The sequence below is a fragment of the Heloderma suspectum genome, chromosome 4, assembly GCF_057233095.1.
Source record: "Heloderma suspectum isolate Gila_16-S chromosome 4, 16-S_ref, whole genome shotgun sequence".
Lineage (NCBI taxonomy): Eukaryota > Metazoa > Chordata > Lepidosauria > Squamata > Helodermatidae > Heloderma > Heloderma suspectum.
In genome coordinates this window covers 312,011,732-312,026,118 of record NC_139461.1, presented here as the reverse complement: position 1 = coordinate 312,026,118, position 14,387 = coordinate 312,011,732, and the positions used below count along the sequence as shown (strand labels likewise).

At 46.8% G+C, this 14,387-nt stretch overlaps 1 protein-coding gene across 4 annotated transcripts in view; it reads right to left on the bottom strand.

Moving 5' to 3' along the window:
• Nucleotides 1-1,416: 1,416 nt before the first annotated feature.
• Nucleotides 1,417-14,387, bottom strand: part of HCK (HCK proto-oncogene, Src family tyrosine kinase) — a 53,075-nt gene continuing 40,104 nt past the window's right edge. For 3 of the 4 annotated variants that reach the window (XM_084854555.1, XM_084854557.1, XM_084854556.1), the window contains exons 11-13: nt 10,901-11,054; nt 9,797-9,928; nt 1,417-5,949 (exon numbers count right to left, since the gene is read on the bottom strand). In XM_084854555.1, coding sequence (XP_084710681.1) covers nt 5,747-5,949; nt 9,797-9,928; nt 10,901-11,054 — 489 coding nt within the window. In that variant the 3' untranslated portion in view covers nt 1,417-5,746. The remainder of the gene's footprint in view (nt 5,950-9,796; nt 9,929-10,900; nt 11,055-14,387) is intronic. The other variant, XR_014790789.1, reaches the window with a different exon arrangement.

The following is a 14,387-nucleotide window of genomic DNA, read 5'->3' as shown; positions in this document are numbered from 1 at the left end:
CCTGAACTTGAGCACGCTCCGGGAGAGAGCGCAGGACAGGAAGGCCTGGCGTGCTCTGGTCCATGGGGTCACGAAGAGTCGGACACGACTGAACGACTGAACAACAACAACAATCACCTCCTAGTTCCACCCAGTCCATCCCCCTTAGCTTGATTTAAGCAGCAAAGATAGGCAAGAATCAAGAATACAGATGGCTGGCCAAGACTTGAAATAAGGAACAAGTCGCAAGCCACCCATGCACCCAGTTTGTAGAGATCCTTTTGAAGCTCTTTGTTTTGGTTTTCATCATCCCGAATAATTTGGGCCATGCACAGACTTGGCCACCTACCTGCAGAGAGCTTGAGAACAAGTTTAACCCACCCACCGCCCCCTGTCCAAGCAGCAAATAAGTAATAATAGGTACCCTGGTCCCAGAAATGTGTAGGTTTATAGGTTAAAAACCAGAATTTGAACTATGCCCAGAAACAAACAGGAAATCAGTGCCACTCTTTCAAGCACTGGTGGAATATGTTCACTATGGCAAGTTTTATGTGGTGAATAACCTAACCAAGACTAGCTGAAGTTTCCAAACACTTTTTGAGCCAACCCTGTCTACAGCGCACTGCAGTAACTGAGCAGAGCCTGAACGTTACTGAGGCAGGATTGATCACTGTTGCAAGATCAGCTTTTGCCAGGAGGGGATGCAACTGGTGCACCTACCAAAATTTATTATTTAAAGTATTTTTATCCTGCTCCTCAGCCAAAAAGGCTTACATAGAATCAGCAAAACAAGACTGTCCTGCTGCAGGCTTACAATCTAAAAAGACATGACACACAAGGAAAAAGGGAAGGGAGAAAGGGAGTGGGGGGAAATTAAGTAGCCTTTCAGCAGGGGTGGTGGAATGGCCCTGTTCCCACTCTTGCCTCTCTCTAGACAGCCACTTGGTGAAAGGAATTCAGTTTCATAGATGCCATTTGGGTGTCCTGGGCTGCTGACTTGATCTTTAAGAGGGAGTGTGATCCCATCCAGCACAGTGAATACCACCTCCATTGTCTTTGAGGGTGCTCCAGATGGAGGCCTCCTAGCGCTACCAATCAGAAGGCATTGTGCAGTAATTTCATTTAGGCTTTGGACAACATGCTAAACTGTGGTTAAACGAAGAAGTAAATGCTTCCAACCTCACGGCCACACCAGGGGAGAAGTGCCCGAGTCCGGGGGTCGGGGGGACACTAAGCTTGTTCTTGCGATGCTAAACCTCTGTCCAAACACAGTCAGTGAGTCTTGCTTCTGGGCACAGAGGTGCAGGATTGTATAGCAATTAGAATCTTCCTGCTACACTATTATTTTAAACTGACATTGTGAAGCACAAGGCTGTTTGCAAATCCACATTTCAAAACCTATCACTGCCCATGGCCAGAAAACACAACAAAGGAAATCAGACTTCTTAAAACTTTTTATCACTATAAAACACACAAAACTGTTTACATCAAAACATTTCAAAGCATACAAAGTAAATATCCTTAAACAAATCATACTTGATTTCTTATTATCCATTCTGGTTTTTCAGAGCTGTACATTTAGGCACAGTACAAAAGAAGAGGCTGCATGTAAGTGTGTTTTCAGTTAATTGGTGGAAAACATTTCCTCAGCTTTCACAAACATTAAAAATGTAAACCTCCCAAGACTTGGAGGTGCTGTATTTCACCAGGTTTGAGATCAGCTTGTGGACAACACAACAGATCAGAGACACCAACAAAATAGACTGATAAGATGGGTAAAAAGTGCATGGTTCTCACCTTCCCCTCTTTCCTTCTACACTTGATGAAAATAATCATAGGATTGGAAGGGGCCAAAAAGACCATCAAGTCCAACCCCCTGCTCAGTGCAGGAAGCCCAATTCCCAGGCGGTCTCCCATCCAAGTACTAACCAGGGCTGACCCTGCTTAGCTTCTGTGATCGGGTGCATCCAGCCCTTCTCAAATGTGGGACTAGATATACAGTTTGTGGTGTTGTTTAAAAAAGAGGTTAACAAAATGGCAACATGGGTAGGTGGGGCAAAAGAGCAAACTTGTAGTGTCTTTCCCGAAAAAGTCCTTGGCTAACATTTTTTTAAAGCTTTGTGAGAATGGATTATTTGGCACAAAATATGGGAAGGATGTATCTTTAATTTAAAACAACAGATCCTAGAAATAGGGGTATGTAACCAGTTAGTTCCGAATGGGTTTAATCTGCTGTTTTATCTGGCATTTAATTTTTATGCTGTTTCTGTGCCTGTTTATTTTCTGACCTTGTTGTTCTTAAGATGGTACCTTTTTAGGACGTTGTATTTGCATTTTCTATGTTTTATTGTTACCTGCTTTGGGAATTTAATATAAATTGAAACATAGGCTACAAATAACCCAAATAAATAAATAGAAATGAAATGAAATGGTGAAAGCATGTGGTTCTTCTGTTGTGAACCAGTACGATCTTAAGTAATGTCCTTTCTCCAGCAGCAGCAGTACAAATTTCCTCTCCCATGTAGTGGTCGTAGAAAGCTGCCTTCTCCCAGTAAGACGATTTCTCTGTCCAGCCTCATGCTGTGTGCTCTGACTGGCGGCCTCTCTCCAAGTCATAAGAGGCTGTCTGGTGGCGAGTCAGACCGCTGCTTCCTCTAGTTCAGTATCGCACTGCTTGGAAGCGCCTCCCCACGGCTTCGGACAGGAGCCTTCCCCACCCGGAGATGCGAAGGACTGAATCTGGGACCTTCTGCATGCAGAGTAATTGCTCTGTCACTAACCAGTGGCAGGGAGGGGGAAATAAATTAGGTATCTCTCTCTCTGTCCCATTAAAAAACAACACACACAGCCATGTCCTCCCCTTGCGCACAGAAGTGGGGTGGGGGTGAGGGGAGCATGAACAGCCTTGAAAGAGTTTTTTTTAAGGCTCACAGAATGGGGGAGAAGTACATGTAGCTGGCTGAGGGGAGGAAGGAAGAGTCTTCCTACCCTTTGGACACTTAAAAGAACAAAAACAAATGGCTAGCTGAAAATGCCAATGCTGCAGTACAGAAACTACCAAAGAAGAAAAACATTGTAAAAATCATTAAAACTGCCAATGGCACAAGCTTTGGAGGAAGGAGCTATGATTGAATTTACTTAACAGTGTCAGGATTTTCATTTTTCCAGAAAAAGAAATTTCCTAAAACATGTTGGGCTGTTTATATCCAAGCTTAACGAGGCTGATTAAAGTCTTATTTATTTATTTATTTATTTATTGCATTTATACCCCGCCTTTCTCCCTCTCGCAAGGAACTCAAGGCGGCTTACATTATCCTCCTCCTCACCGTTGTATCCTCACAACAACAACCCTGTGAGGTAGGTTGGGCTGAGAGTCTGCGACTGGCCCAAAGTCACCCAGTGAGCTTCCATGGCCAAGTGGGGACTAGAACCCGGATCTCCTGGCTCCTAGTCCAACACACTAGCCACTACACCACACTTGCTCTTTTACAGAGCAAATCCCCCACACCACAATCAAATTGCAGAACACATCTGCTTCCACAAACTGAACCAGAAAAATCAGGGATCTGCCACTCATGGGCATAGCCATGGCGCAAAAACATGAATCTAAGGCAGGGTTCCTTAGAGATCCTTACGATTTTTACAAGAATAATACCCGCAAACACTATCATATCACGGACCACATCTGCTTCCATCGACTGAGCCACGAAAATCGGGTCTGCCACTCATGGGCTCTGCCACAACACAAAAACATGGTTTAGAGGCAGGGATCCGCAAGGATCCTCATTATTTTTACAAGTTGTAGCTCTGAGTAAACCTGCAGAGGACTGGGATGCATGATTGACGGGATCTCCCGGCTCCCAGTCCGTCACTCTCACCACTACACTACACTGGCTCTCACCAGTCTTCCAAATATGCACCATGTTGTGGTCATGCAGCAATCACAGGAGGAGTGGATATGCTCTTTGGAGGAAGGATTGCATGCCCTTCAGTATAAAATATTGCCGTTTGAATGCTTGGACAATGGGTTATTCCTGCAACAGATTTTTCAAGATGCCAAACTTGTCTTGGATCTGTATGGTGAAACTGAAAATCTTTGGATGCAGCTGCTTATGTTAAAACCTTTGCACTTTTTATTGCCCCAATAAAGAACAAACTATTAATTCTTGTAGCATTTAATGCTGAAATCCCCGTGATTTTGAATGTAGTTTGACTTTGTTGGCAGAGTTCCTGGCCCAGAGAAACTCAATGTTGTTGCTGTTGTTTTTAAATTAGGGATGCTGCTTGTAACGGTATGGCTAGAGGCAACAAAAGGAGATGGGATTTGACACATGCTTGTCCATAAGCTCCAAAGTCCTTACATATGTGCACACACCAGTCAATTGATTGGGCACATACAGGGCCTGTTCAGCCCACCATGGGTCAATTTACCCGCAGAACTGTCACGTCATGCCAGGCACCTGTGGGCATCATTTTTGCACAGCACCCGCAGGTGCCTGGCTTGCCATGGCTTGTTGTGTTGTGCGGACCCAGGCAGCAGTGTTAGACAACCCTCAAATAACCATAAAACAAGCCATGGGTTATTTGAGGGTTGTCTAACCCTCAAACAACCCCTGCTGCCTGGGTTTGCACAACATGACAAGCCATAGCAAGCTGGGCGCCCAAAGACAGCGTGCAAAAATGGAGCCCATGGGCACCCAGCGCAACACAACAGACCCCACAGGAAAATTAAGCTACAATGGGCTGCCATGTTGTGCGAACCACGTCACTGCCAACTGGCCGTGGCTTTTTAATGCTCTTTTTAATGCCATCATGGCATCACCTGAGACCAAAGCTAGGGAAAGCACTCTTGGTTCTTCGCTTCACAGTTCTCCAGGAATCCACACACACACAGACTAACTGCAACCATATTTAAAATCTTACTCCTTTATAATTGCTGTGTGCATTTCATTTGTAACAGTCTGAGCTACCCCTGGTGTTCCAAGTAAAAGCCAACTGTTTGATCTCTTGATTACTGCTGGCATACAACTATTCCTGTATAATTGTAAATTCATTGTCTTATAATGGTTACTAACTTGGGGTATTGTAATTAATATAAGCCTTTCTGTTACAATTAGGCTTGCCACCTGTGCCTTATTTTAAGGAGCAGTTCCTTATTTGTGTATTAAATTTTAGTTTTACTAAATAAGGAACTGTCACTTGCCTTAAGAAACAGGTGGCAACCCTAGTTACAATACTACTAATTAATGGTTAAAATAACAAAGAGTACTGCAATCCATGAAAGCTTATGCCACAAATAAATTCGTTAGTCTTTAAGGCGCTACAAGACTGTTGTTTTTGTTGCAACAGCCTAACATAGCTGCACAGCTACTGGGAAATAATTAGGGTTAATGTACTTAAAGCATTATTTGACTAGTTGATTGGTCAAATGGCAAACTTTGTGTCTGTCTGTCTGTCTCTCTCTCTCACACACACACACACACACACACACTTTTAGAGCAACACCCAGTGGCTTTCCAACAGCCAATGAAACCTTGAGACAAGAAGCACATGCCATATTTCCCTTGACATGACATCTGCTGATGGCAGCTTCATGATTTAGCTCAGAAGACAAGACTTGCTTATGCAGATCAGATCAAGGGTCTCACACAGTCTCCACCAGGGGTCAGCAAGATGCCCACCAGGGATTGTCATGTGGAAATGTTTGCTCTCTGTAGCATCAATTGGCAATGACCTTCCCTCTCTGCTGTCTCGCCACCAGTCTGTTTTAAGGCTGTTGCTGGTATTGACTTTCTGTGGCAGTGAAGAAATCCTCCAGTATGCTCTGATTGTACTCAAACGTCGGGCGGTCCTCGGGCTTCTTCTTCCAGCACCTCATCATAATTTCATAGAGCTCCTCTGGGCAATCCTCTGGGCGTGGCATCCGATAGCCACGCTCGAGGGCACGGATCACTTCCTGGTGTGACATCCCTGAATTTTAGAAAAGGAGAAAGAGGGACTTGTAGAACTTGATAAAATAAAATCAGAGTAGCCTGTGCATCAAATACGATCCCCTTCAGAAAGCAGAACTCCATGGTCTTGTAGGCTCCTTCCAACCCTATGATTCTATGGAGCTATGGAAGAGGATTGCTGCATACAGCATCACCCATCTTCTGTGAAGCTGTCTCAAATGGAGCGGATCCACTGGTTCATCTAACCTAGCATCATCTACACCAGGGGTGAGGAGAGGACAAGGTCTATCAATGGCAATGATAGCTATATAAAACCTCCACAGACAGTGGAAATTTACCACTGCAGTCTCCCTACAACTTGGTGCTCTTCAGATATCTTGGACTTCAACTCACATAATGGTAGTTGTTGTCCAACACATCTGGAGGGCACTAGATTGGGAAGGCTGTACCACTAAATACTAGATACTGGGGATGGACAACAGGGGCTAACCACTGACTGCTTCTATGGCTCCTTGTGGGCTTCCTGGAAGCACATGGCTGACCACCAGTTGAAAAAGAATGCTGCACTGGAAGGCCCGTTGGTCTGATCCAGCAAGGCAATTTTTACAGGTCATGACTTTAGTGAGGAGCCATAGAAGTTAACTGGCTAACAGCTGGCATTGGCTGGCATCCCTTAATCCCAATACAAGGCAAGAATGGTTTATGACGGTTTAGACCCGTTTTCCGCCATCTCTGTATAAATGGCTTCAGCATTTTTTATTTATTTATTTATTCATTTCATTTCTATACCGCCCAATAGCCGAAGCTCTCTGGGCGGTTCACAAAAATTAAAACCAAACAACACACAATAAAACAATTTAAAATATATAGAACATTAAAACCACAATATAACAATACAACCACAATAAAACCTAGCAGCAGTGCAGGAGTTTAAAATACAGATTTTTAAAACTGCAAGGCTAAAAGTTTAGAAAGCTAAAATGCTAAAATGCCTGGGAAAATAAAAAGGTCTTCACCTGGCGCTGAAAGGAATACAATGTAGGTGCCAGGAGAACCTCACTAGGGAGCTCATTCCAGAGCCGGGGTGCCACAGCAGAAAAGGCCCTCCCCTCCTAGTAGCCACCCGCCTCACTTCCTTTGGCAGGGGCTCACGGAGAAGGGCCGCTGACGATGATCTTAAGGTCCGGGCAAGCACATATGGGAGGAGGCGATCTTTCAGGTAACCTGGCCCCAAGCCATTAAGGGCTTTGAATGTTAATACCAGCACTTTGAATCGGGCCCGGAAATGGACTGGCAGCCAGTGCAGCTGGAAAAGTACTGGCGTAATATGAGCTCGCAGGCCAGTCCCTGTTAACAATCTTGCTGCCCTATTTGGGACCAGCTGAAGTTTCCGGACCATTTTCAAAGGCAGCCCCACGTATAACGCATTGCAGTAATCCAGACTAGAAGTTATCAGAGCATGGATAACTGTAGCTAGGCTATCGCTGTCCAGATAAGGGCGTAGTTGGTATACCAGCCTAAGCTGATAAAAAGTGCTCCGTGCCACCGAGTTCACCTGTGCCTCAAGTGACAGTTCTGGATCCAAGAGCACCCCCAAACTACAAACCTGATCCTTTGGGGGAGTGCAACCCCCTCCAGAACAGGTTGAATATCACCTAGCCGGGCAGATGAACCACCCACTAACAGTACCTCCGTCTTGTCTGGATTGAGTCTCAGTTTATTGGCCCTCATCCAGTCCATTACCGTGCCCAAGCACTGATTCAGAACAGCCACTGCCTCACCTGGTTTTGATGAGAAAGAGAGGTAGAGCTGGGTGTCATCCGCATATTGATGGCACCTCAGCCCACACCTCCGGATAACCTACCCCAGCGGTTTCATGTAGATGTTAAACAGCATAGGGGATAAAATAGAGCCCTGTGGAACCCCATGGCACAATTGCCATGGCACAGAGCAAGAATCCCCCAGCACCACCTTCTGGAATCGGCCATCCAAGTAGGAGCGGAATCTCTGTAGTGCAGTGCCTCCAACTCCCAACCCAGACAACCTATCCAGAAGGATACCATGGTCGATGGTATCGAAAGCCGCTGAGAGGTCCAGAAGAATCAGCAGGGTCGCACTCCCCCTGTCCCTCTCCTGGCAGAGGTCATCCCACAGGGCGACCAAGTCGGTTTCTGTTCCAAAACTAGGCCTGAAGCCCGATTGAAATGGATCTAGATAATCCGTTTCATTCAACAGTGCCTGGAGCTGTCCTACAACCACCCGCTCAAGCACCTTGCCCAGGAAGGGGATGTTGGCCACTGGCTTATAGTTGTTAAAATCCTCTGGGTCCAGGTTAGGCTTTTTCAGGAGTGGTCTAATTACCGCCTCTTTTAAAGCGGCAGGCACCACTCCCTCTCTCAAGGAGGAATTTACAACCTCCTGGACCCAGCCAGACATCCCCTCCTTGTTTGATTTAATAAGCCATGAAGGGCAAGGGTCAAGCACACAAGTGGTCGATCGGACTTGGCCAAGCACCTTGTCCGCATCCTCAGGCCTCAGTAACTGAAACTCATCCAATAAAACTGGACCAGACAGTGCTCTGAACACCTCTACCAATGGAACTGCATTAATCGTGGTGTCCAATTCATGACGAATCTGAGCGACTTTATCTTCAAAGTGCCGTGCAAACTTGTCACAGCGTGCCACCGAAGGTTTCACCGTCTCTCTCCCTGGCTCAGAATGTAACAGGCCGTGAACCACTTGGAAAATCTCCGCTGGACGACACTGAGAAGATGCAATGCTGGTGGAAAAGAACCGTCTCTTTTCCACCCTCACCGCCACACAGTAGGCTTGATAGTGGGCTCTTACCTGTGTTCGGTCAGACTCAGCATGAGTTTTCCTCCACCTGCGTTCTAGCCGTCTCCCCTCTTGCTTCATTGCCCTCAGCTCAGGTGTATACCAAGGAGCTGGCCAGGCTCTGCTCAGAGGGAGAGGGCGCTTGGGCGCGATCGTGTCAACCCCCGAGTCATCTATGCATTCCACAGAGCAACCTGGGCTTCGACAGGAACACCAGCTATACCAGCAGGAAAATCCCCCGGAGCCCTCTGGAATCCATCAGAATCCATTAATCTCCGGGGGTGGACCATTTTAATAGGTCCCCCACCCTTGCAGAGGGGGACGGCTGCCAGGAGTCTAAACCTCAGCAGGAAGTGATCTGACCATGACAAAGGGACAGATGTTAATTCCTCCACTTTCAGATCACCATCCTCCTGCCCAGTCGAGAAAACCAGATCAAGCGTGTGTCCTTTTATATGCGTTGGGCCGATGACATGTTGGGACAGCCCCATGGTTGTCATGGCGGCCATGAAGTCCTGAGCCGCCCTGGATACAGCAGCCTCGGCATGGAAGTTGAAATCCCCCAGGACCATCATCCTAGGGGTCCTCAACACCAAGTCCGAGACCACCTCCGCCAGCTCAGGCAGGGAGTCTGATGGGCAGCAGGGTAGGTGGTACACCAACAGAATCCCTAATCTGTCCCGGGTACCCAACACAAGATACAAACACTCAAGATCTGCACTCGAACGAGCAGGAAGCCTGGAGAGGGAGATTGAATTCCTATAGACCACGGCAACCCCCCCCTCCCCGACCCTCGAGTCGGTGTTGGTGCTGCACCGAGTACCCAGGAGGGCACAGCTGGGAGAGAGTGACCCCTCCCAGTTCCCCCACCCAGGTCTCAGTAATACATACCAGCAGGAAGCCCTTGTGGGATTTTAAAGGGCCATCACCTGCCACATCTCCCTTCTACAAAGCATTCCCACTCTTCTCAACCCTTCACTGAGAAACGCGAGATGCAGAGAGACTACAAGGAAACCTTTCTCACTACACACCTGGATATGGAGTCCGTCCATAGGTAATGATCTCCATCAGGAGAATCCCAAAAGACCAAACATCCGATTTTATTGTGAAGGAGCCATAGTTGATGGCTTCAGGGGCGGTCCATTTGATGGGGAACTTGGCACCTGTTCAGAGAGGCCAGTACAAAAAGATAAGAGTCAGCAAGAAGATAACAACTGGATTCAGTAGCATGCAGCCCCTCCCCTTCCCCAATAAAAACACCAAGTGAAAAACAGAATGTAGCCCGAGTGACTTTTAGGCTGCCAACTGACTGCTTCCTGGTACAGACCGTGCTGTATTGTTGCTCTTCTGCTAGATGGAACTCCGCCTGCCAGATGGATGATACCAGCTCAGAAGCCAAAGTGGAGGGGCTGAGCAGGATTATTTGCAGTCAGGGTAGGGAGCTTCCATCCCTTGCGGAAGTCGTTACCCTCCCCATGACTAGCTGAAGCAAAATAAATTCTGCCAAATAAGAAGAACACACAATTGTGCTTAAGGGCGCAATCCTATGGCTGCTAGACGGCAGCTAGATGACCACAGGATTTTTTGGTTTATAGCCAGGGCTACGAGGTCGGTTCCCAGAAAACTGCCTCCTCGCCCTCACCCCACCGCCTCATATGAGGCACGGTTCATCCCTGGCTCCACGCTCAGAAGAGCAGCATGGAGCGGGGGGCAAAGGGGTGTTCCAGGGGCAGGGGAGAGGACAGTGGAAGTGTCATTATGACACTTCCTAAGCACCGTCTGGCCTCTCCCCCCTACTCCCCCCTGCCCTGGCTAGACAGTAGAAATCAGCTGTCTAGCTGCTAATGCAGGGTAGCAGAGCACAGAGGAGACAATCCCCTCCATGCTCTGCCCGTCTTGCACCGGATAGTTGGTCGCCTCCGAGTTCGGGGGTGACTGACTATCCCCACTGGATTGCACTGTAAGTGGCATACCTGAAACACACCCCCAGAAATCAGCTTCTCATAATTCCTTGCCCTTGGCGTCCTGTTTGCCAAGTATGACTATGACATGCCTACCGTGCATGGTACACCAATACAGAGGATGAAAATCAGAGGACTGCTTTGGCAAAGGGCCTAGGAAGCGTTTCTTCCTACCTTCTCGGGCCGTGTATTCGTTATCGTCAATCACTCTGGCCAAGCCAAAATCAGCAATCTTGCACACCAGCATTGCCGACACCAGGATGTTGGCAGCTCGCAGGTCCCGATGGATATAGTTTCTCTGTTCAATGAAAGCCATGCCTTCTGCTATCTGCAGCAATGAGGGGAAAAGACATCTGTTCTAAAAAGGTGATGGACCACCAAGAGCTACTCTTGGGTTATGTCTCCCAGCCCCTTCCAACGGCCTGCTGAGAGAGCCGCTGTTGTCCCTGGACACACCCTTAACTTAAGGGCCGGGTTCAGCTCCCTATCTGGCTGCAACCTCAGGGCACAGTACACAATTGTGCCCCAGCGCTTGTGCTCATGACATCGCACCAGAGTAAACCAATGCTTGCGCAATGTAGCCAGCACTTACTAGGGCAACAGCAAGGCGCCACTTTTTCCCGTTGCCCTAGCAAGCACCAGATATGCTGCACAAACGATGTAAAAGGTCGGCATGCCTCTCCTAAAGCCTCACTTACTGGCAGTAAGAGCTTTACGCTAAAATAGGCTGAGATTTTTTATATTTTGACCCCACCCCTTTTGCCTTTGGCCCTGCCCACCACCAGAATATGGTACTCGGGCTGAAAGAGGTTCCACACCCCTGCTCTATGGGGAGGATACCCCACGATCAAGGTGCCACCACAAAAAAGGCTCCATGCTGCCTCTCACCGGGGTGGGGCTTGCTCTCCCAAATACCTGGGCATCGTCTTACCAATATTTCACAGCTCAACTAAGTTGTGTTTTGATTGTTTAGATGCCAATCTGAGACCTCCAAGGGGTAAATTGCTCAACAGGATAGCTGTCAGCACATGGCAGGCCATTTCTGGGTAGCAGTGCACCATGCAGACTGGGATATTTCCTCAGAGAACTTTGCAGGCATCATCTCTGTCATCTTCACAGCAGCCCAGTGAGGCATGCCCGTGTTATGTGGGGCTGGGGCTAAAGTGGAAAGCATTTTTCCCAACACATAAGCCTCCCCACTGATTGGCCGCCTGCTGGTGGGCAAAATATATATATTTTATTGAAACAGGCCTAAAAACTGGTTTGTTTTCTCTGCTGCTCTGTTTTAACCTTTAATCTAATTTAATTGGCTGCTATTTTTATATGGTCTTAACTGATTTTTATGATTTTCAATTGTTACATTATCTTTGTGTGAGGATTTTACTGTTGTTAGCTACCCGGGCGTATTTTATGAAAGACAGGCCACAAATCTAATAAATAAATAAATAAATAAAATCATCCCCACCCCATGCCATTTACGCAAATCTCTAATCCTGATTGTTGTTCTTGCAGAAGAGAAAGTGGAGACATTTATAAGGCCAGTGAGCATTGTGGCTGATAATAGGTTTAACATAACATTATAAACCAACTGAAAGAAGAACGGTTTGAGCCTTGTGTGTGAAGATGCCCCCAAGAGTGGTTTCTCTAAGACAGCCTTCCCCAACCTGGTGTCCTCCAGATGTTTTACTCCCTAGCTAGCACCGCCAGTGGTCAGGATTCCTTGGCATGTGGGCCAAAACATCTGGAGGGCACCAGATTGGGGGAGGCTGGTCAAAGGCAAGGGTGGGGAACCTGCGGCCCTTTAGACGCAGTTGGACTACAACTCCCATCATCCTTGACCACTGGCCCAGTTGACTGAGTTGATGGGACTTGGACTCCAATAATATCTACAGTGGAGATAAGAGAAAAAGGTTGTGAACCCCTTAGGATTGTTACGCATTTCCAACCTAAAATGTGATTAGATTTAATCTAACCCCATAATCCTAGATAAAGAACAATAGGTAACCTGAGTAAACAAATGACACACAAACATGATGCTTTTTCAACATTTATTTATCCACAACAGATTCAGCATTCAATATCCATGGGTGAAAAAGTATGTGAACCTTTAGATTCAGAACCTGGTGGCCCCCCCTTGAGCAGCAATGACTTCAAGTAAGTGTTTCCTGCAACGGTTGGTCAGTCTCCCAATCAGTTTTGAGGAATTTTGGCCCATTCTTCCTTACAGAACTGCTTCAGCTCCATGACATTTGAGGGCTTCTTTGCATGAACAGCTCGCTTCAGGTCCTGCCACAACATTTTGATGGGGTTACGTCTGGACTTTGACTAGGCCATTCTAAAGCATGGAATTTCTTCTTCCACAGCCATTCTTTTGTAGATCTGCTTGTATATTTAGGATCATTCTCTTGTTGCATGACCCGCTTTTGGTTCAGCTTCAGGTCACAGACAAATGGCCTTACATCCTCCCCTAGAATCGTCTGATACACTGCAAAATTCATGGTTGTGTCATGGCAAGCCATCCGGGTCCTGAGGCAGCAAAGCAGGCCCAACCCATCACATTCCCATCCCAATGCCTGATGGCCGGGATGAGGTTCTTCTGTGTGAACTCAGTGTTTGTTTTTCGCCAGACATAACATTTCTCATTGCGGCCAAAAAGTTCTACCTTTGACTCGTCTTAGGGATCATCTATGTGACGTTTAGTGAACTTCTGAAGGGCAGCAGTGTTCATTTTAGAGAGCAGTGGTTTCCTCCTGGCTATCCTTCCGTGAACACCATTCTTCATGACTCAACAATCACAAAAGGACTGAACACTCACATTAGCCAAGGCGAGAGCGGCCTGCAGATCCTTGGATGTTATTCTGGGGTTCTTTTTTACTTTCTGGATGATGCGCCACTTTGTTCTTGGAGAGATTTTGGTAGGACAACCGCTCCCGGGTAGAGTGACTGTAGTCTTGAACCTTCTCCATTTGTAGACTCTCTGTCTTAAGTGGATTGGTGGAGCCCCAAATCCTTAGAAATGGTTTTGTAACCCTTTTCTAGACTGATGAGCAGCAATAACTGCTTTTCTGAGGTCCTCAGAGATGCCTTTTGATTGTGGCATGACATGTTTCCTCACAACCGTATGGTGAAGACCGAACTCACAAAGTTTCTGATCCTTGTATAGGGTGGGGCCTCTCAAACTCACCCCTGAAGATCTACCTAATTACTTAAACATCTGATTCTAATTATTCCCTTTAACTGAGCTGATGCAACCACAGGCTTCACTTACTTTGCACATGCTCTGACTCTTAAGTACTCATTGTCTGCCTAATTCATACATCGTTTTATTTCACAAGACATGGAATAGGATATCTTAAAAAGGACTGGTTTTGATTCACGATGGCTATCGTGGTAAAACTATGGAATTTCCCTAATTATCATTAGGGTTTATAAACTTTTTCTCACCACTGTAGAGAGCCACTGGATTCCCATGCCTGGACTCTAAGGCCATTTATCTACACGGGTGAGACGAGATTTGAACTGGGAACTTTCTGGTTCGGGGCTCACAGTCTCAGTGATTCTCTGACAACAGAGGCTCTGCCAAAGAGAGCTGTGAAGCCCTGAAGCTGAAGGGGTTAACTGTCAACTCAACTCAGCCAAAGATGGATCACAGTGGACACAC